The following is a 21,865-nucleotide window of genomic DNA, read 5'->3' as shown; positions in this document are numbered from 1 at the left end:
TTTACAGATAATACTGCTGTCAGGAGCCTGTGCAAATGACTCCAAATAGTCACGTAAGCAACCTACCGTAGTTGTCACCCCATCAGTCCTGCACAATGGCCTTGTTAGTAATGTGTTATTAATTTTCAAAAAAGGTGCCCATATATTTCAGGTTAATATAACTGCACAACCCTCTAATTCGGAGGGTCCATGGGCTATTGTGAATGGGAAAGGAAGTAACCATCTTTATGATGGATGAGAAGTATGCCATCCTCAAACTGTTCTCCACAATAGGAATTAGGATACAGGATTGGCACCTAAGGAGCCATACCCATTTGTCTGTACAAAACTTAAAGGGGTATTCCAGGCCAAAACTTTTTTTTATATATCAACTGGCTCCGGAAAGTTAAACAGATTTGTAAATTACTTCTATTAAAAAATCTTAATCCTTCCAATAGTTATTAGCTTCTGAAGTTGAGTTGTTGTTTTCTGTCTAACTGCTCTCTGATGACTCACGTCCCGGGAGCTGTGCAGTTCCTATGGGGATATTCTCCCATCATGCACAGCTCCTGGGACGTGACATCATCATTGAGCAGTTAGACAGAAAACTTCAGAAGCTAATAACTATTGGAAGGATTAAGATTTTTTAATAGAAGTAATTTACAAATCTGTTTAACTTTCCGGAGCCAGTTCATATATATAAAAAAAGGTTTTGCCTGGAATACCCCTTTAAATATGACAGATTAGGCAACTGGACACATACAAAGATTCATACAACTTGATTTATAGATTGATTATGAAAGGGAACCGGTCACCACTTTCATGCTGCCAGAACCACAGGTCATTGGGATGGCAGTTTCTCCACGTTCCATCGGCCTTTATTGATAGAGCTGGTCGGGCAGGGAGAAAGCTTTTGGGGTATGCCCTGGTGTCTTGTAGTTCGGGCAGTATGAGCGTGATGACGGGTACCCTTTAAATACTCAGGGAAGTCTTTTTTTAAGTTAGCTGGCTGGCACTGGTGAAAGTGGGCAGTGTCATTGTCGCACTAGCTAGCACCATAGAATATTGAAGGGTATACTGCAGAGAGTATTGGGAATAGCTGATAGCCCATATAAAAGGTAAAACCCTAAAATGCAATATACTATAACACTAAAAGGTTTCCAACCTGTTGCTCTCTCATCATACCCGGACAGCTGTTGTCGTTTTGCAAAAGCTGGAGAGCCACAGTTTTGAGACCCCTACTGTAATGACAGAAAAGGTGCTTACAATTCAAGGCCAATCCAAATATACCCCAGTGAAATTGATGGTATACACAGTATGGCCTATAATAGCTAAATGTTAATATAACCAAAGCAAATATGATAATGATGATTGCAGTAATGCCTTATCTCTTATTATATCAAAGCCTATATAATGCAGGAGTCAGACCCCATTTGTGTGTGTGTGTGTGTGGGGGGGGGGGGGGGGTCAGAGAGCTGTCATTTGTGGTCTATTTCCATCCATAAGTCTTGAGATGATCTCCCTTTATTAATATTGTAATATAGAACCATTTCAGGACTGAAATTTTGCCCTCTTTAAAAAATCAGTTTGTCCTCTGAGCGCAACGTCCCCCCTTCTCCTCCTCCTCTTTATATCCTTTCCCAGATCAGCTCTCATTCATTCTAAATCAGATGAAATCTTTACTCAAACAAAAATGAAGATTTGCATTTCTCCTTATGTATTCAAAGGTGATTTCATTCATATATATATATATATATATATATATATATATATATATTTTATTTATTTATTTATTTATTTTTGCTACCCCCACCCCTCCCCATCTTTCAGGGGGAAAAAAAATCCATGTGTGTTGTTGAGCTAATTGACTGTGAATGACTTTGAGAGGAAACCAAGGACAAAACTTCAATGTGGATGGAGTTAACCTCTTCAGTGCCTGGGGGTTTAAGCCTACAGGAAAATGGCTAGTGCAAGGTCAGAGGGGATATATACCGGGAGACAATAAGGCAGACAGGTATACGATAGAGATGGAGAAATAGTGCACAGTGATAGATAATGCTGTCAGATTATAGACAGATAATACAAAGAGACTGAGGAGACAGCCAGGCAGATACTCTGTAGATTAAATACCATATCTTCAATGAACAATAAGGCTTCCTCAGACAGAAGGATTCCTGTTCTGATGGTTGTAAGTATATGATTTTTAGCTTATTGTTTATTTCATAGTTCTGTATATTAAGCTAAAAATGTATATGCAATTACAATAATTATGGGGAAAAAAATCAGATGAATAATATTAAACATAAAAATGTTACATTTACTGTATAAAAATAAATACTAAAATGCATAAAACCTTATCGGATCTCATTCACCCCGTCACGCGACTAGCCATCCTCACTTTACCCAATCCAGCGATTTTGGAGTCTTTTTTAGGCTGCGGGGCTCCCACAGTCATTACACGGTGGTAACAGCTAATTCCCTTATTAATTGTGACATCCGTCGTCCTGTTCACAGAGATGATTGAGAGGTCATCAGAACCCACCTCCATGTAATTGGCATCTCCGCATGAGAGGATGTCGTCTTTATAACCTTTGTATACGCGGCCCCCTTTCCTGCATCTACAATGAAGCTGTCTTGTCATTAGCGCCTTCTCCATCTTCCCTCTGTTCTTCTCCGCTCGCCTTTTTATTCCACTATGTTGATCAAAATGCTATCAAGGGCTCTTTAGTTGCATGAGATTAGAAATAAGGCTGCAATCTTTTCCCAGAAACCATGTCATGTCTTGTCCACGGCTGTATATGAAATTGCTATGTTCACGTAAGGCCCCATTTACATTACGTTTCATGTCTCAACTCTCGAAAAGGCAGCGTGCCCATGGCATACATATAGGCTTTAACAGGTCTGATGTATACTGTCATACATTTTATTCATGAGACACAAAAAAGAGGTAAACTGTGCTTTTCAGTCTTGCAAAAGCATAGTCACAAGTCACTTTGGTCACTAGTAGACTAAGCTGGGTATTTTAAAGCCTGTGGGTATGACCCAAGACCCAAAATGCTGAGCTGTAATACCAAACACAGCCCATAGACAAAAGTGTCACTGTTTCAGAAAAAAAAAGCAGAACCTTTTATCTCGTATTGGTCAACTCCAATGGTAAAAGCTAGCCAAACGATAGACATTCTTGATGTCTGAAAAAAGGCAGATTTAGACCATTTTCTACCAATCACCAAGTCATACCAAGCAACAGATCTGCATCCTATCTATAGAAGCCCCGGCTACGTCAAACATGACAGGAGAGATTGATTGACGATTTGACGTTTTCACTTATGGCCTTCTCATCTGAGATGATAACTGCAGAGACATTATTTCTCCTTGAGGAGAGCACCAAAAGGCATATGGGGACTTCTAGTCTATTCATGCTCCACTGGGAATTTTGGGACGAAAGGATATGCAAAGTAGCTCTCTCTCAGAAAGAAAAGAGCTCACTCTCTGGTGCCACCTACTGGAGGTAATAACACTTTGAAGTCAGGATCTCTCCCAAAGGAAGAAATATGTCGTAGGGTTATGTGAAAAGTTTAGATAACTATTTTCTTCCGAACTATCGTCTGTTATCAATAACGGACTATAATGGATTCAAACAGCTATTAGAAAATCCCATAGACTATAATGGGATTTTCTAACGGACGTATAGGATTTTGTTACTGCCGTTTTCAGCTGGTTTTCAGACAGAACTTCATACGGATGTTTAAAAACGGAGAATTTTGTAGTGTGAAAGAAGCCTAAAGCATGCAGCAGTAGTGCGCTTCACTCCCTGGCACAGCATTCAGTCCATCTGATTGCAGGTGATGGGCTTTATAGGCTAAGGGTATGCTCAAACTACGGAGTGAACGGAATCTCTGCTTGCAGAATTCCGCGAGCGGAGATTCCATTCTGGTGGCCGCCACCGAAATACTTTGTCGGTAGGACCGCGTGGCATTGCGTCGTCACCATTGACGGCCATGTAGAATGAACATGATCTTTCTTTGCACGGAACAATTTCAGCGGCGGAATTGTCCACCACTGAAATTGCTCAGTGTGAACGGGTTTTGCGGAAACCAATTCACACTGATGTTTATGTTCACAGCGCGTAATTACATAGTGTGAACATACCCTAAAATGTCTATTACCTGAAATCAGACTGAGCACCGAGCCAAGGCGTGAGGGGAAACTACTGCAGCTGTGTTTAGCGAGTGGTGGGGGTCTGCAACATCTACAAAGTTTTGAATAGAAATAGTAGAGCTTTAACACAAGATGAAGAGCAGAAGTTACTTACTGGTACTTTCCATTCTTCCACTTCCTAGGTCTCCCCTAGAAGCCCTCATAGACAATTGCAGAAGGCCAGAAGTGGCAATTCCTTCAAATATCAAAAGAATCTGCTTTATTATCTCTCAGAAAGCGAAGTCTCTAAATTCTATATTGTTTTTTTTGTGTTTGTTTTTTTTAACGCGTCCTTTGTGTCCTCCGAAAAGGGAGTCTGCTCCGCCAGTCATGTTTGCACACACCGATAACAATTACAATTCTAAAATGTTATTAAAGCCGTCTGATATTCAACAAAGTTTCGCCTGTGGACTCTCAACCTATTAAAATATCAGCGCTGTTCGTTCCCTTTGTTCCGGCAATAGACTGCACTATCAGGATCAGACAGCGAGGCTCGTCCTGTTAATGAAGCAGGTGGCATTTCAGAGGAAGTGGCCTCGGTACAGGGGTGACCAGCGTTGCAAGACAAGCTCATTTACATATCAGAACAATATGCAAATCATTACAGTAACTGCTGCTTTTCTGTTGCTATTAGGAGAGTGATGTGTTGCTGTTGTAATTGTTTATATATTTCGGACATGTTTATGAATTTTTTGGGGGTTTATATATCATGCTCTGAGGCAGTGCTCTCCAACTTGTGGCTCTTCAGCTGTTGCAAAACTACAACATCATCTTAACATGACCAGCCTGCCAAACTAACTACGACAGCCCAGCATTTCTCTCTTAGACCAGTGTTCTCCCTCCTGTGGCTCTTTAGCTGTCGGGGCATGCTGGGAGTTGTAGTTTCACGACATCTGGAGAGCCACAGGTTGGAGAACCCCACCTTAGAACCGCTGCTCTGTGTTCTAACATTATTCATTTTCCCTTTTTTTTTGAGCAGCCCTTTTCACTTTGACAGTTCTGTCATAAACAAAATGTCAATCATGCCTACATGAAAAGTCACCGCGACGCAGGGACAGGGGGGCGATGTGCTGGTCCATAGGAATCAAAAGGCCGCAGTGTGATCGTATATGAAATCATATTAACTTTACCTGGGCTCCGAACATCCTGACTGCACAGAACACAAATAGGGAAATCCTAATGAAATAGTATCTACCTATCTATCTATCTATCTATCTCCTATCTATCTATCTATCTATCTATCTCCTATCTATCTATCTATCTATCTCCTATCTATCTATCTATCTATCTATCTCCTATCTATCTATCTCATATCTATCTATCTCATATCTATCTATCTCAATCTCATATCTACCTATCTATCTATCTATCTATCTAATATCTATCTATCTAATATCTATCTATCTAATATCTATCTATCTAATATCTATCTATCTCATATCTATATATCTCATATCTATATCTATCTCATATCTATCTATCTCATATCTACCTATCTATCTCATATCTACCTATCTATCTATCTAATATCTATATATCTCATATCTATATCTATCTCATATCTATCTATCTCATATATATCTATCCTCCTATCTCATATCTATTTATCTATCCTCCTATCTCATATATATCTATCCTCCTTTCTATCTCATATCTATTTATCTTCCTATCTATCTCATATCAATCTATATGACTGCACATAACAGGGTGGTCACAAATAGGCAGATGCTATTTTAGTAGGATTTCCCTATTTGTGACCACCCTGTTATGTGCAGTCATATAAATTGATATGAGATAGATAGGAAGATAGATAGATATGAGATAGATACAGGGGAGGACTGATCGGACGATCCAATCAGACGATCCAATCGGACATCGTCCAAGGGCCCGGCTGGTTACAGGGCCCGCCGCTACTGAGGTACCAGGACACTTATCCCGGATCCCCAGCAGACAGCGCTGCCTTCTCCTGTATGAAGGTGTCCCCTTTGTGTGAGCCGCATCTGCAGCTTACAAAAAGGAGACGTGACCTACACCCCCACACAGTGCAGGCACCAATGATGTCATTCACCGGCGCCTGCACTGTGGAGGAAGGAGGACGCGGGCCCCTGCCTACACCTGCTGAGGGAGGGGGAAAAACTCTGTTGAATGCGGGGGGATCCTGATGCCTACACCTACTCTGGGGGGGGGGGCCCTGCTGCCTACACCTACTCTGGGGGGGGGGGGAAACTCTGCTGCCTAGACCTACTGTGGGGGAATTCTGCTGCCTACACCTACTGTGGGGGAACTCTGCTGCCTACACCTACTGTGGGGGAATGCTGCTGCCTACAGCTACTGTGGGGGAACTCTGCTGCCATACACCCACTGTGGGGGAACTCTGCTGCCATACACCCACTGTGGGGGAACTCTGCTGCCATACACCCACTGTGGGGGAACTCTGCTGCCATACACCCACTGTGGGGGAACTCTGCTGCCATACACCCACTGTGGGGGAACTCTGCTGCCTACACCCACTGTGGGGGAACTCTGCTGCCTACACCCACTGTGGGGGAACTCTGCTGCCATACACCCACTGTGGGGGAACTCTGCTGCCTACACCCACTGTGGGGGAACTCTGCTGCCTACACCCACTGTGGGGGAACTCTGCTGCCTACACCCACTGTGGGGGAACCCTGCTGCCTACACCCACTGTGGGGGAACCCTGCTGCCTATACCCACTGTGGGGGAACTCTGCTGCCTACACCCACTGTGGGGGAACCCTGCTGCCTACACCCACTGTGGGGGAACTCTGCTGCCTACACCCACTGTGGGGGAACTCTGCTGCCAACATCCACTGTGGGGGAACTCTGCTGCCTACACCCACTGTGGGGGAACTCTGCTGCCTACAGTCACTAAGGGGGAATTCTGCTGCCTACAGCCACTAAGGGGGAACTCTGCTGCCTACACCTATTATGGGGGAAGTCTGCTGCCTACACCTATTATGGGGGAACTCTTCTGCCTACACCTACTTTGGGGGAACTCTGCTGCCTACACCCACTTTGGGGGAACTCTGCTGCCTACATCTAATGTGAGGGAACTCTACTATCTACACCTAATGTGAGGGACTATCTATCATGTTCCTGCCTAGCTAATATGGGGACAAACTACTAAACTAATAGGAGGGTTACCTACTACCTGCATAAGGAGTTTTCATAATGTCCCTCCCGAGACTAGACTCTTGATCCACCACTGGGTGGAGGGGGTGCTGGCACATAACAGGGTGGTCATACATTGGGAAATCCTACCAGAAATAGTTTATCGACTTGTTCCATGACCAAAAATCTCCCTTAAATAATCAGGTTACGTATTTATATAGACTGAATGTATCATATACTGATAGGAATTGTGCTGTTCCTGTTATAAGTCCTGGCAATGTAAGAATAAAAGTATTGGCCAACCAATGCGGACACCTTATTGCAGTATTTCCCAACCAGTGTGCCTCCAGCTGTTGCAAAACCACAATTTTTAGCATGCCCGGACAGTCAACGGCTGTCGGGGCATGCTGGAAGTTGTAGTTTTGCAACAGCTGGAGGCACACTGTTTGGGAAACACTGCAGTGTTGACTAGTTATTCAGTTATATGCCATGTAGATCTGGCATTAGGTCTGTGTTAACCTATTTGTTTTCTATCCACCCCCAGAGAAGCATCTCCATCGCTCCCCTCCTCCCCACATGCTGCTAACTCTCTGAATATGCTTTCAGCCCCACTATATTCCAATTTTCTCTAGGCGATCTCTCCCGAAATTACCTGCCGATTGCTCCCCCTGCCTCCTCACACGGCCGGCAGTAATGGAGGCCTGAATTGTTTTTGATTAACTGCAGCTTTATTCCACAGTGAGTGTATAGGAGCCGCCGTCTGCTTAGGTCACAATAACAGTTTCGTTAGGAGTGGGCCTAATTGGTTTTAGAAGGAGGGGGAAATTGGCGAGGAGGAGCGCAGCGTCTGCAATCGGATCAAATGATTGGACAAGGAGGATTTGGGATTACAAATAATAGGGTTTGTGTCGGCTCAAGCATGAGAGGCCGATAAAGAGGAGAACAACAGCGACAGGAGAAGACAGGAGTCAGGGAAAGATTGGAGTAGTAGGAGAGAAATTTCTACCACCTGTCAGTTCATTATATGTTCATGTATCTAATTTATCTATTAATCAACAGTATCTGATGTCTGTGTATTTATCCATCAAATCTATTATTTATCTACAGCATCTGTCTACCTGTACATATATAGAGAGTGTATCTACCTATCCCTCTTTCTATTATCTACCTATCTATCCATCTACTTATTTCATATTTATCAATCTTATATCTCAAATCTATCCATCTATCTATCTCATATCTATCTCATATCTAGCTATCTATCTAACAGAAAAACCAGAAGGAACAGCACAACCAGGGAGAGGCGATGAGGGTGCCAGCAGTCCAGAAAAACCTTGGTCCAGGGCCACTTAAATACAAAAGTACAAAGTACGGATTGCAGCACTCCAAACAAAATGATTAGCGTGAAAAAAATCTGTTTTATTCCATCCAAAGTGCAACGTTTCGGTTGCACTTTGCATTGTGCAGCATATAAATAGGGATATCAATCAATCACAGCCAATCACAAGGGAGAATAGTTATGTGACGTCAGCAAAGGGCATAGCGCATGTGTGCTGTGTTCAAACAGTCAGGGCATATCCATAATGATGTTCTATGGTAAGTATGGGGAAACTCATTGGCCAGTATAGTGCAGGGTTCCCAGCACCCCTGGACCACAGCAGTCTCAAAGCATTTTTAGTGTCCGCCATGTCACCTTAACACCATGGGAACCACAGTGTATCCGGGTACAAACTTCCAACACCAGGACAGGGGCAACAATCAGCGGCCATCTCTCCCAGATCAGGAGTGCGGTTTCACTCAACAGCAGTATAACAGACAGTGGTCACAAATAGGCAGAACCACATCCAAACCGCAACCAATGTGAAGAGGGTCAGAGAGTAACATTAGGGAAATTAAGAGAATTGGCCACACTGAGTCCTCTCCGGAATCAGAAAAAACAAATAAAAACATAATGTACATTTGGTGGTGATATTCCTCAGTCCACGTTGTGATCTATAAAAATGAAAAAATAAGTATGTACAGATAAATAATAAATAAATGTTACAAATAAATATACAATAAAGGGGCACAATTCATTTGATACACAAAACATAGTTACATAGTTAGTACGGTCGAAAAAAGACATATGTCCATCAAGTTCAACCAGGGAATTAAGGGGTAGGGGTGTGGCGCGATATTGGGGAAGGGATGGGATTTTATATTTCTTCATAAGCATTAATGTTATTTTGTTCCAGGAATGTATCTAATCCTGTTTTAAAGCTGTTAATTGTTCCTGCTGTGACCAGTTCCTGAGGTAGACCGTTCCATAAATTCACAGGTCCATAACATCATAGGTCCAGTTCACAAAAGCACTTAAAACATGTCAGGAGTAACGCAAAATTTCGAAATTAAGGCCCTTAGGGCGCAATGTTTGAAGCTCAAAGATTCAGCGGAGCTTGCAGTGCTTCAATATAGTGGTGCGGTCTCCACTGGTCTTTGGCAATGCTGTATGGTCAATGAGGGTGAAACGCAAGTCTCATTCCCCATGGCCCATCTTAGTGAAATGCTTAGCTACGGGTAAATCCATCCGTTTCTTTCGGATGATATATCTGTGGTGGTTGATAAGAGTACGAAAATCCAAGGTTGTTTCTCCGCAATAAAGCAATTTGCATGGGCATGATAACACATATACAACAAATTTGGATGTACGGGATAGATAAAATTTCAACTTGTATTCTTTCTCCGTTGCTGGATGTTTAAATATTGGGCCCTTAATGATCAGATGACAATTTATACAAAAACAACATGGAAAACTACCTTTGTTGTGGATGGTCAAATATTTTGCAGCCTGCAGACAAAGGAGGTGCCGTTGTGGTCATGGACAATTCTAAATATATACAGGAGGCCATACGCCAACTTGGGGATACCAACACGTATAAATTGTTATCTAATGACCCTAGGTTAGATATTGAGCGCAACATTAAAGGGGTATTCCAGGAAAAAACTTTTTTTTATATATCAACTGGTTCCAGAAAGTTAAACAGATTTGTAAATTACTTCTATTAAAAAATCTTAATCCTTTCAGTACTTATGAGCTTCTGAAGTTAAGGTTGCTCTTTTCTGTCTAAGAAATCTCTGATGACACGTGTCTCGGGAAACGCCCAGTTTTGAAACAAATTCCCATAGCAAATCTCTTCTAAACTGGGCGGTTCCCGAGACACGTGTCATCAGAGATTACTTAGACAGAAAAGAACAACCTAAACTTCAGAAGCTCCTAAGTACTGAAAGGATTAAGATTTTTTAATAGAAGTCATTTACAAATCTGTTTAACTTTCTGGAACCAGTTGATATATAAAAAAAAGTTTTTTCCTGGAATACCCCTTTAAGAGTCTGGTTAATGGGGCCTTTTCAGCAGGCCTGATCGACAAGGCTCTTAAATCTTATTTGGTGGTGTCACATCCTAATACTCCCTTTTTATACCTATTGCCTAAGATTCACAAATTGCTCATTGACCCGCCAGGGAGACCCATCATCTCTGGGCGAGAGTCATTAACTAGACATTTATCTATCTTCCTTGATCATGTTCTTCGTCCTTACACCACCAAGGCCCATTCATTTTTGTTAGACACTTTTTTAAGGAAAATTTAGATGCTGAAAATCCCTGATGATGCTATAGTGGCCTCCCTTGCTGTAACCAACTTATATACCTCTATTCCCTACGACAAGGGAATTCAGGCAGTAAGTGATACTATTTGTCATGACTTTTCTCCAGCTAAAACAATTTCATTCTGTTTCTCCTCCATACTGTTCTAACCTCTAATTATTTCATGTTCAATTAACAATTTTTCCTTCAAGTCTCTGGTACCGCAATGGGGACAAACGTAGCCCCCACCTATGCCTACATTTTCATTTCCTCCCTGGAGGAGATGTTAGTCTATGTGTCCCACAACTTCAGCTGTGAAGATCCTTACCAGAGTCAGATGATGCGAGCAAAGCGTATCCTCAGCTCAGAACCTTTGGTTAAACCTGCATTGGACTGTATGATCCATGGTTTTTCTAACCGTGGATACCCTGGTAATCTTCTACATGACACAAAGACACAAATAATGAATTTGGCTAGAAAGGATCTTGTCCAACGACCCACCAAGATATGCACAAAAACCAGTCCCAGAATTGCTTTTGTCTCTACTTTTAATAACATGTCCCAGAGCATTTCCTGGGTGATTGGTAAACACTGGTATTTGCTCTCCAGATGTTACCCAGACATCCCAGAATTTGCCAATTTGTCATACCGCAGACCCCATAACCTCAGGGACAAGCTGGTTAAATCTGATATCTCTGTTAAACAAGGAGACCAACAAACATATTTGATCATCCAAAACAAAGGTAGTTTTCCATGTTGATCTTGTATAAATTGTCATCTGATGATTAAGGTCCCAATATTTAAACATCCAGCAACGGAGAAAGAATACAAGTTGAAATTTTATCTAACCTGTACATCCAAATTTGTTGTATATGTGTTATCATGCCCATGCAAATTGCTTTATGTTGGAGAAATGACCTTGGATTTTTGTACTCATATCAACCACCACAGATATATCATCCGAAAGAAACGGATGGATTTACCAGTAGCTAAGCAATTTACTGAGATGGACCTTTGGGAATGAGACTTACGTTTCACCCTCATTGACCATACAGCATTGCCAAAGGCCGGTGGAGACCGCACCACTATATTGAAGCACTGCAAGCTCCGCTGAATCTTTGAGATTCAAACATTGCGCCCTAAGGGCCTTAATGTCGAATTTTGCGTTACTCCAGACCTGTTTTAAGTACTTTTGTGAACTGGACCTATGATGTTTTGTGTATTAAATAAATTGTGCGCCTTATTGTATATTTATTTGTAACATATTTATTTATTATTTATCTGTACATACTTATTTTTCTCTTTTCTTTTCTTTTTTATAGATCACGACGTGGACTGAGGAATATCACCACCAAATGTACATTATGTTTTTTTCTGATTCCGGAGAGGACTTGGGGCCAATTCTCTTAATTTCCCTAATGTTACTCTCTGACCCTCCTCACATTGGTTGTGGTTTGGATGCGGTTCTGCCTATAAGTTTGTACCCGGATACACTGTTGTTCCCATGGTGTTAAAGTGACATGGCGGACACTAAAAATGCTTTGAGACTGCTGTGGTCCAGGGGCGCTAGAAACCCAGCACTATATTGGCCAATGAGTTTGCACATACTTACCATAGAGCATCATTATGCATATGCCCTGACTTAATATGGCCGCCGCCGTTTGCCACAGTGCACATGCAACCTATACCCTTTGCTGATGTCACATGACGATTCTCAATTGTGATTGGCCCTAACTGCGCTCCCTCTTCTGGTCTATACACCGGCACACGGGGGACGCCATCCCCACACTATGATGCAGAGCGTGGTTATTCTTTATTGGTGAGTGTAAACTCTGTTCCGGTATTGATATAATTATTGTACAACTTTTGCACATGAATATGATTGTATACATCATCTCATTATACACTGTTAGCACTTTATTGAGCTTTTACTGTATGTAATATGAACATTAATGGCACTTATAACTCAGTCATCATGACCTGTACACCTAGGCATCTGTATTTGGCATTTATGATTCACTGTATTTGCACTTTATTGTATTTTACTGTAATTGAGATTCTTAATTGATATCCCTATTTATATGCTACACAATTCACTTGTAACTTGCTTGAAAATAGTTGCACTGGGCAACCGAAACATTGCACTTTGGATGGAATAAAACAGATTTTTTCACTCTAATCATTTTGTTTGGAGTACTGCAATCCAACTTTCTACTTTTGTATCTATCTATCTTATTTATACCTTATCTATCTGTCTGTCTATCCATCTATCCTCATATCTATCTTTCTCATATCTCTCTATCAATCTATCTATCTCATATCTATCTATCTATCTATGGGTGGGTTCACACCACGCTTTTGCAATACAGTTCCCGTATACGGTTTGAGCATCAAAACCGTATGGAACTGTATTGCAAACCGTACTCACTGACTTTGTATTGCAAACCGTATGTTAACCGTATCATGCGGTTGCATACGTTTTGTATCCGTTACGGTTAAAAGCGTTTAATTTCCCGTACTTCAAACCGTAGTCTACTATGGTTTGAAGTCCGTTTGAAAAACCATATTTAAACCGTATCCGTTTTTTATATAATGGTGGTCTATGAGAACCGTATTCAACCGGATACACTTACGTTTACATCCGGTTTTCACAATACGGTTTACGAATCTGCACATGCGCAGTTGGTTCCGAAAGTTCCACCAGCTTCTAGAATCTTCTATCTGGGAGTGTTTTTAGTGTAAAACCGTATGCAACCGTATATACGTTTTTTTTATTACAATGCGGTTTTTAACCGGAATCCGGCATATACGGTTGCATACGGTTTAGTACGGTTTTTAGCGATACGTTTCCTTCAAAAAAACGTGACACGGGAACTGGATTGCAAAAACGTGGTGTGAACCCACCCTATCTCATATCTATCTATCTCATATCTATCTATATCCTATCTATCCACCTATATTCTATCACAGTGATGGCGAACCTGTGGCACGCCGAGCCCCCTCTGTGGGCACGCGACCATAGTTCGCCCGGTGGGGCAAACCGGGAAATCCCTGTGTCCAGAAAAATCTTTTCGGGACACAAGGATGTCCCGGTTACCTTTCTGCGGCCCTGCGTAAACTTTAAAAATGCAGGGGCCGCCGGGATGTAGTGCACGCAGGGACGTCACTGACGTCCCGTGCGTGCGCCCGTAGGAACGGAGCATCGATGAGGAGGACGCGTGCTGGCCAGCATATTGAGTTACCAGCTACACTTCAGCTTCGGTGCTCCGACCACCGCTCCTCCAGTCCCGGGACCTACTGCTATGGCCTATAGGCCATAGCAGTAGGTCGTGACCCCCGATCGGAGGAGTGGTGGACGGAGCACTGTGAGGCTGTACACAGATATACAGCCTCCAACCATACACTGTATATGGCTGAAGGCTGTATGTCTGTGGGGGAACTATACTGCACCTAATGAGGGGGGACTACAACCTAATGTGGGGGAACATACTAAGCAGAGAGCACTGCTGTCAGACAGAAAAGAAATTCACAAATGTCTCTGTTTTATACAGCAGCTAATAAGTACTAGAAGGATTAAGATTTTTTTTTTAATATAAGTAATTTACAAATCTGTTTAACTTTCACCAGTTGATTTGAAAACATTTGTTTTCTACTTGTTTCCACCGGAGTTCCCCTTTAAAGTCTAAATATATGGTGACAATAGTTGTGTGATTTTGTTTTTTTAATGCATATATCAAGCATCAACATATTTGGTGATCTTCTCAAAACATTCCTAAAAATACCATTCAATACAATAGATCTGGGGACTTTCTAACAGATAATAAAAACGTACAATGAAAGAAGCATAATGCAACCAAAATAGGCTCTGGGATTGAAATAGTTGCAGGCCTTTCATATTTTCTCAATGACTGATATACATTCCCATAAAGATTAGGCCTCTCAGCCGTACACTGAACACTCGATGTCTTTCGCTAAAAGGCACGGATCAGCGTAATCTCTTTAATACGAGGACGGTAGTATATAGGAAACAGGCAGATTCCCGAATCCACCTAATGGGATAAAGCTCTCGCTGCAGCCGTACTTTATTTACACAGAAGCCATTAAAGGCGCCCGTGACTTAAATAGATTTCTGTCTATTACCTGCCCGGAGATGACAGATGGCCCGTCTGCATATTACCTAGAATACACTATGCATGAGATTGGACGGCTAAATAGGAACTCTATAAACTCTCTTACCGACCATGTTGTACAATCAATTATGTGAATCACAAAAGGACACAGAGAGTGGGGAACCATAACCCTGGTGCGAGAGGAACGAGAGATATCGCTGAATATGTTCACTGTGCTAGATGATTAAAGGATATGGGAAAACACAATCCACAGTCAGTACATGAGGTCGCGACAGACCCGGCAGGATGTGTTTGTAGAGTGGTGGAGGATGCGTAGAGGAGTTTATCCTGAATAGGACTACAGGACATAGGGCACGGCTACCTGACCGTATCTCAGTTCTTGACATCTAGACCACTGTTTACCAACCAGTGTGCCTCCAGCTGTTGCAAAACTACAACTTCCAGCATGCCCGGACAGCCGTTGGCTGTCCGGGCATGCTGGAAGTTGTAGTTTTGCAACAGCTGGAGGCACACTGGTTGGGAAACACTTCCGTGTTGACTAGTTAGGGTGCGTGCACACCATGTTTTTGCAATACAGCTCCCGTATCAGGTTTTTGATGAAAAACGGATTCCTCAAAACCTGACTAAACTGTATCAAAACGTGTGTACAAATTTCAACCCGTATACAGTTAAAAATGATGTCCGGTTGCATCAGTTTTTTTAAGAACAAACCATATACTTTTTTAACTTTTCACTCCGTTTTGAATAAAGTTTCACTTGTTTGATTGAAATTCCAAGAAAGAAAAAACAGTGCAAAGTCAAAAACCGTATGGTGAAAACAGGATGGAACCGTACGGTTCCCGTTGACTCCCATGTTAAAAAAAAAAAAAACATATACGGTTTAATACGGTTTTTCACCCGGACCAAAGTGCTCTCTGCTGACACCTCTGTGAGGAACTGTCCAGAGCAGCATAGGTTTGCTATGGGGATTTTCTCCTGCTATGGAAAGTTCCTGATAGGGGCATCAGGTGTCAGCAGAGATCACTGTGGACAAGACAAAAAAGAAATTAAAAAAGAAAAGAATTTCCTCTGTAGCATATAGCTGTTAAAAAGTACTGAAAGGGTAAAGATTTTTTAATAGAAGTAATTTACAAATCTGTTTAACTTTCTGGCACCAGTTGATTTAAAAAAAAAAAAAATGTTTTCCACCAGAGTAAACCTTTAAAAGACCATGCCGCTTTTCAGTGACAAACACATTTCAGAACTGACTTGGCGCAGATTTCTTACTGTGAAATCAATGGTAGCTTCAAAAATCTTTCAGACTCCTATGCAGATGACATGGTTGTTTACAAGTCACATGCAAATAGACATAAACAAACACCCCTAAATGTATAAATCATGCCAAAATCTACACAAATTCGAAACAGACTTTGAGGCTGAATTTTCTGCTTATTAAATTTGTGTGAACATGCCTTTAGGATCACCTCCAACACATAGTTCTGTAGGGCAACATGATGAGGAATACAAATGACAGAGATGACCTAAAATAGATCAATGGACCCGTCTATGATGGAGGTTACCAACCCGGACACTCTAATTCCAAGTAAAACTGTCACCTAAGTGCCTTTTGGAATCCCTAGAGGGGCCCCGCATTGAAATTCCGTTAATTACAATTCATGCCAAAGGTGGTGGCCAAGAGCTTACCCTTCTTCATGTGACCTCATCTAGAGGTCTTCATCACGAACAGATCAATTTCACAAGTGTCTACTACATTTTGTTCTTCCTCCAAACGCTCTGGCACACCACTCTATTCATGAGCCATTCCCAATAGCTATCCATCAGATAGTGACACGAGTGCTGCCCTCTTATTCACCACCCTGTGACTGATAGACCATAAAGAGGTGACAGATAAGGCATTAGCTTTCATAATTTTCCTCGGTGCATAGGACATCCATAACCACACACCTTAAATAAAGACAACCACAAGGACCCCAGAGTTTACCACCGGTATATTTCATTTCTCTATTATATTTATAGTCATCATTTTCTTTCATTTTGGTTCAGTTTTTGGCCCTGGATAAAGCTCAATATTAGCTTCTTTACACTTACTCAAATATGTTTTTTTTATGTGTGTAATATGGAAATGTTCCTGAGATGACACCGAAGCCGATTCCCTATTACACTTCAATTATTAGTCACTTGGCCTCGATCTCTCCTGACTCAGTTCATTGCTTATGGACTTTTGCCATCAGGTTGGAATAATGCCTCCTTGTGTTGGTATTACTATATATATTTTTCTTCATGGATCTTTTGGGTACACACTGTAATAAGGACTATAACACAACATCAGGTTCAGGATGCAAAGTGGGGAATGGTGCAAATCGATGCATAAGCATAAAAGCGCCGATAGAGACTGCCATATGTGATTGAGCTGAATACGAGACTTTGTTCATCTGGGGCAGGGACTATGTTTGCCACAGCACTTGCCAAGAAGAAAAGGCTTGCTGACTTCCCGTCACCCATCACCAAAGACACACACCCCACAAATTATCTGCCACAGCTCTGTCGTTGGTGTAGTATTTTGGTTACAATTTCAGTCCCATATTGGGTAAGCAGGATTCTGGACTCTAAGGTACCAAGCAATTAGAATTTTAAGGAATCTATCATTTCGTCCTTCACGCCATCATCTTCCCATCACGACCTTGTCCTGTCACATCTTTATGAAAAATACTCCCTGCCTAAGCTCATTGAATGTTTAAGTGTAACATATTGACAATTTACCTTCTTCCTCATCAGAACAGGAAATATTTATGTATATTACTATTGCAGATCAATATTCCTCAGAGGATATGGATACTGAAAATGGCTGGCGTTGAGATGGTGTGGGCACGGATAGGGGAGTGCTGTAAGGCGCCCATTGTATAGAATATCCTTCATTTCCCTGCAACACTTTGTCCCAGAAACCTCAGGGTGCCTAAAAGGTGCTTTTCGTCTATTGATTGTTCTATGTGTTCTTTTACCCTTCCAATAGCGTCCTAATGGAGCTTTTATCCTCTGGGTCACAACTCCTGTCAACTGGGAGAATAGACTTAGATGTGGATGAGACCTGTGCTAATGGTCCAGATTACTGCCAACTACCAAAGTCAACAGTGTGTGTGTGTGTGTGTATGTGTGTATATATATATATATATATATATATATATATATGCACATATATATATATATATATATATATATATATATATATATATATATAAAATATATTTATATATATATACATACATATACAGTCAAGGCCGTAAATGTTGGCACCCCTTAAATATTTCTAGAAAATTTAGTATTTCTCACAGAAAAGGATTGCAGTAACACATGTTTTGCTATACACATGTTTATTCCCTTTGTGCGTATTGGAACTAAACCAAAAAAGGAGGAAAAAAAGCAAATTGGACATAATGTCACCAAACTCCAAAAATGGTCTGGACAAAATTATTGGCACCCTGTACAGCCCAGTGTCAGAAAGCTGGGTTTGCGTCAGAGATCTCGGGTCTTCCATCAGGACAATGACCCAAAACAAATGTCAAAAAGCCCCCAGAAATGGATGGCAACAAAGCGCTGGAGAGTTCTGAAGTGGCAGCAAGGAGTCCAGATCTAAATCCCATTGAACATCTGTGGAGAGATCTTAAAATTACTGTTGGTAAAAGGCGCCTTCCAATAAGAGAGACCTGGAGCAGTTTGAAAAGGAAGAGTGGTCCAACATTCCGGCTGAGAGGTGTAAGAAGCTTATTGATGGTTATAGGAAGCGACTGATTACAGTAAATTTTTTCAAAGGGTGTGCAACCAAATATTTAGTTAAGGGTGTCAATAATTTTGTCTAGACCATTTTTGGAGTTTGGTGTGACATTATGTCCAATTTGCTTTTTTCCTCCCTTTTTTGGTTTAGTTCCAATGCACACAAAAGGAATTGTTACGTTATGCGATCCGGCCGCACACGATGGCTGTAAGCGCATGGTCCCGTTACCTGCTGCTGCCGACCGGGCTGGGACTCGCATCGCGTCGTCACTCACTTGGTGCTACTCCTGCCTCCGCCTCTCTGCTCCGGCGCACGTATACCCGTCCCCTAGGGCACGCGCGCATCTGAGCTTTAAGATTTAAAGGGCCAGTGTGCTCATTAGTGTAATTCACCTGTGGCTCATTGATAAATTCCTCCACCCTCCTCATTTCCCAGCCGGATCTTTGTTGCCTTGAGCCTGAGAGAAAGCATTCCTGTTATTGCCTAGCTGTGTATCTAATCCTTTGCTCCGTGACCTTGCTCCTTTGCTGCCTGCCTACTGACCATTTGATACATTCCTGACTATGCTACTGTGCCGTCTGCCCTGACCTTCTGATATCCTGACTACAAGCTGCCCTATCCCTCCTGTGCCTTGCATCTCCTCAGCCGCCTGTGTGGTCGAGCCGTGCCAGGGGTAGTGATCTGGGTGCTGCCTGCTGCAGCAAGTCCATCCAGCTTTGCGGCAGGCTCTGGGGAAAACCAGCGGCACCTTAGACTCTGCTCCCTGGTACGGTCAGAGTCATCTGCCACACAGGTCCAGCGGGGTTCCTGTCTTCTGAAACGTGAGTATTACAGGAATAAACATGAGTATAGCAGAACATGTGTTACTGCAATCCTTTTCTGAGAGAAATACTTAATTTTCTTGAACAATTTCAGGGTTGCTAACATTTACGGCCACGACTGTATATATATATATATTTATGAATGAATAAGATCAGGGTGATGTCTGAGAAGTCTTCCTTTGCTCTGTCTCATTGACACATTTTAACAGACCATGTTTTAGGCTTAATATATGGTTTGGATGATTAAAAGTGCTACAAAATAAATTTTGTAGTTAAAAGGCTGCATTTATACGAAAAACCTCCCTAAAGGCAACACCAGCTAATGGCCATACTGATGAGTGGCTTAGAAAATGGATTGTGATTTCAGCGTCTTTAAACGGCAAGCGAGGAAAAGAGCAGAGAAATTTCATGCAGTCCACAGGCCTATAGTACTTTTCTCTGAAAAGTATCAGTGGTTCTGCCCTAAAACCCATTAACTATTACATACGTTATTAAAAAGCAATGATACATAATTTTATCAGGGGAAAAACATTGTCTGAGGGTTGTGAATGAAGATGGACTGTAATACCAAACACTGCCTAAAGAGAAAATTGGTGCTATTTTTGTAACAAATGCAGACCAATTTTTATTCTAGAATTATACAGTGGGGGTCTCAGCCACCGCCGCCCCACTGATCGAAACTACAAAGCAGACCACTATGACATGTCATAAGTACTTTAAAACAACAGGTATCCTTTCACTTGGTATTTCACAATCCCAACAGCCAAAACAACCAAAAACCATTCAGTCCTAAAAAAAAACCAAAGAAAACAACAACCATCTAATGTGTATGGGGCTTCCTAACGCTCTCTATCAGCTAGAAATGGTCCGGGAAATGTTATGTTTAAGTGCACAATCCTTTTGTTTCTGGAGAGATAAGAGCGGTCTGGCAGAGTCTTCACCCCCCCCCCCCCCCCCACCTATTTAGAACACACAAACACTGGGCTGACTATAATAAGCAATAACTTCATTATACAATCTTAATAATATATTACATTTAGTTTAACAATATATAAAGGCATAGTTTGAAGCATATTTTGAAGCTAGAGTTTTAACATTTCGTACTATGACTCCACAACTCCACAGGCTGGCTTAAATCATCCCAATACCAATAGCAGACTCTAGGTGTTGTGGCCATGGAAATACTAGCATTAAATGGAAAACATCAACATTTTCCCATTATAAGGGTGGAACCACATGACCAGGCTGTGTTGCACTCTGCCAATGAAACATTTCACGTTTCCATGCTTTTCTATGGGAAATTATATGAGCTGTTTTAACAGTGTGTCTCAGTTTCTGCGGCCAACTGCAAGCATTGGGGGCAGCGTTAACACGTAGTTCTCGACCCCAATGTTATACAATATTAACCATCCAACTGTTTGGGAGGTGTCAGCCTTTTGTTAGCAAATTAAGACTGGTGGTTCATATTCTTTCAGATAATTTGCATTCGGTTTGTTAGGCAGAACCTAAAATGTGTTAGGGTCATAAGCCCTAAAGACAAAAAAGGGTATTATGTTAATAAATATTCTAAAATGTAAGACTTTCTGGACACCTAAACAATAGGAAAGATCCAGCTGTCCAACTTTATGAAGCTTCTGTGGTCTGACATGGGTTAGGATTACAAGAATAGGATTCAAATCTTTGTGGGATACTCCATATAGTCTATAAAATCAGGTTTTCTAGCTTTATATATTTCCAGCTTTGCCCTTATATTAAGAAAACTTGTAATATCTGTTCTACAGTGCAGATCTCACAACTGTAAGGGTCTTAAACCAGAGCAGGACATGCAGCTGTAAATGCAATAGAAAAAGGTCATGGGTACGCCACCAATAAGTTAATCTCCTATCTTGATTCTGGTTAGGATGTTTTTTTATGCCAATACAGAGTCATAAACCCCAATGCTCCATGGCTGCTTTAAGATTATAACCTTGTAAGTTGGAACAGGATTTGTTTTCCCTACGTAAAAGCTTCAATACTACTATCCAGGCCTTTCTCCTAATAGGACTTAAATAAGTCAACTTTGACCAATTTAGAGTAGAGTCTTTACCGCCTAAAACAATGATTGGTTATGACAAACAAGTCTGATAGAGTCAGCAGCGAGGATGCAGAGAAATCAGTCCAAGCCTTGGCGGCCGAGGAGCCTCAGTGTCTCTGAAGACAAGGTGACTTTAGAGGAA

At 41.6% G+C, this 21,865-nt stretch overlaps 1 protein-coding gene across 11 annotated transcripts in view; it reads right to left on the bottom strand.

The window, feature by feature from the left end:
- SDK2 (sidekick cell adhesion molecule 2) overlaps positions 1–21,865 on the bottom strand; it is a 727,771-nt gene that overhangs the window by 315,063 nt on the left and 390,843 nt on the right. Inside the window, exon 1 of one of the 11 annotated variants that reach the window (XM_056550654.1) lies at positions 4,292–4,319. The exons of the other annotated variants lie outside the window; for them this stretch is intronic. Within the exon in view, the coding sequence (XP_056406629.1) occupies positions 4,292–4,304 (13 nt within the window). The 5' untranslated portion in view covers positions 4,305–4,319. Of the gene's footprint in view, positions 1–4,291; positions 4,320–21,865 lie in introns of those variants that run through there. 11 annotated transcript variants of the gene reach the window in all.

Source organism: Hyla sarda, chromosome 13, assembly GCF_029499605.1.
Source record: "Hyla sarda isolate aHylSar1 chromosome 13, aHylSar1.hap1, whole genome shotgun sequence".
NCBI lineage: Eukaryota > Metazoa > Chordata > Amphibia > Anura > Hylidae > Hyla > Hyla sarda.
This window is presented reverse-complemented; position numbering and strand designations above follow the sequence as displayed.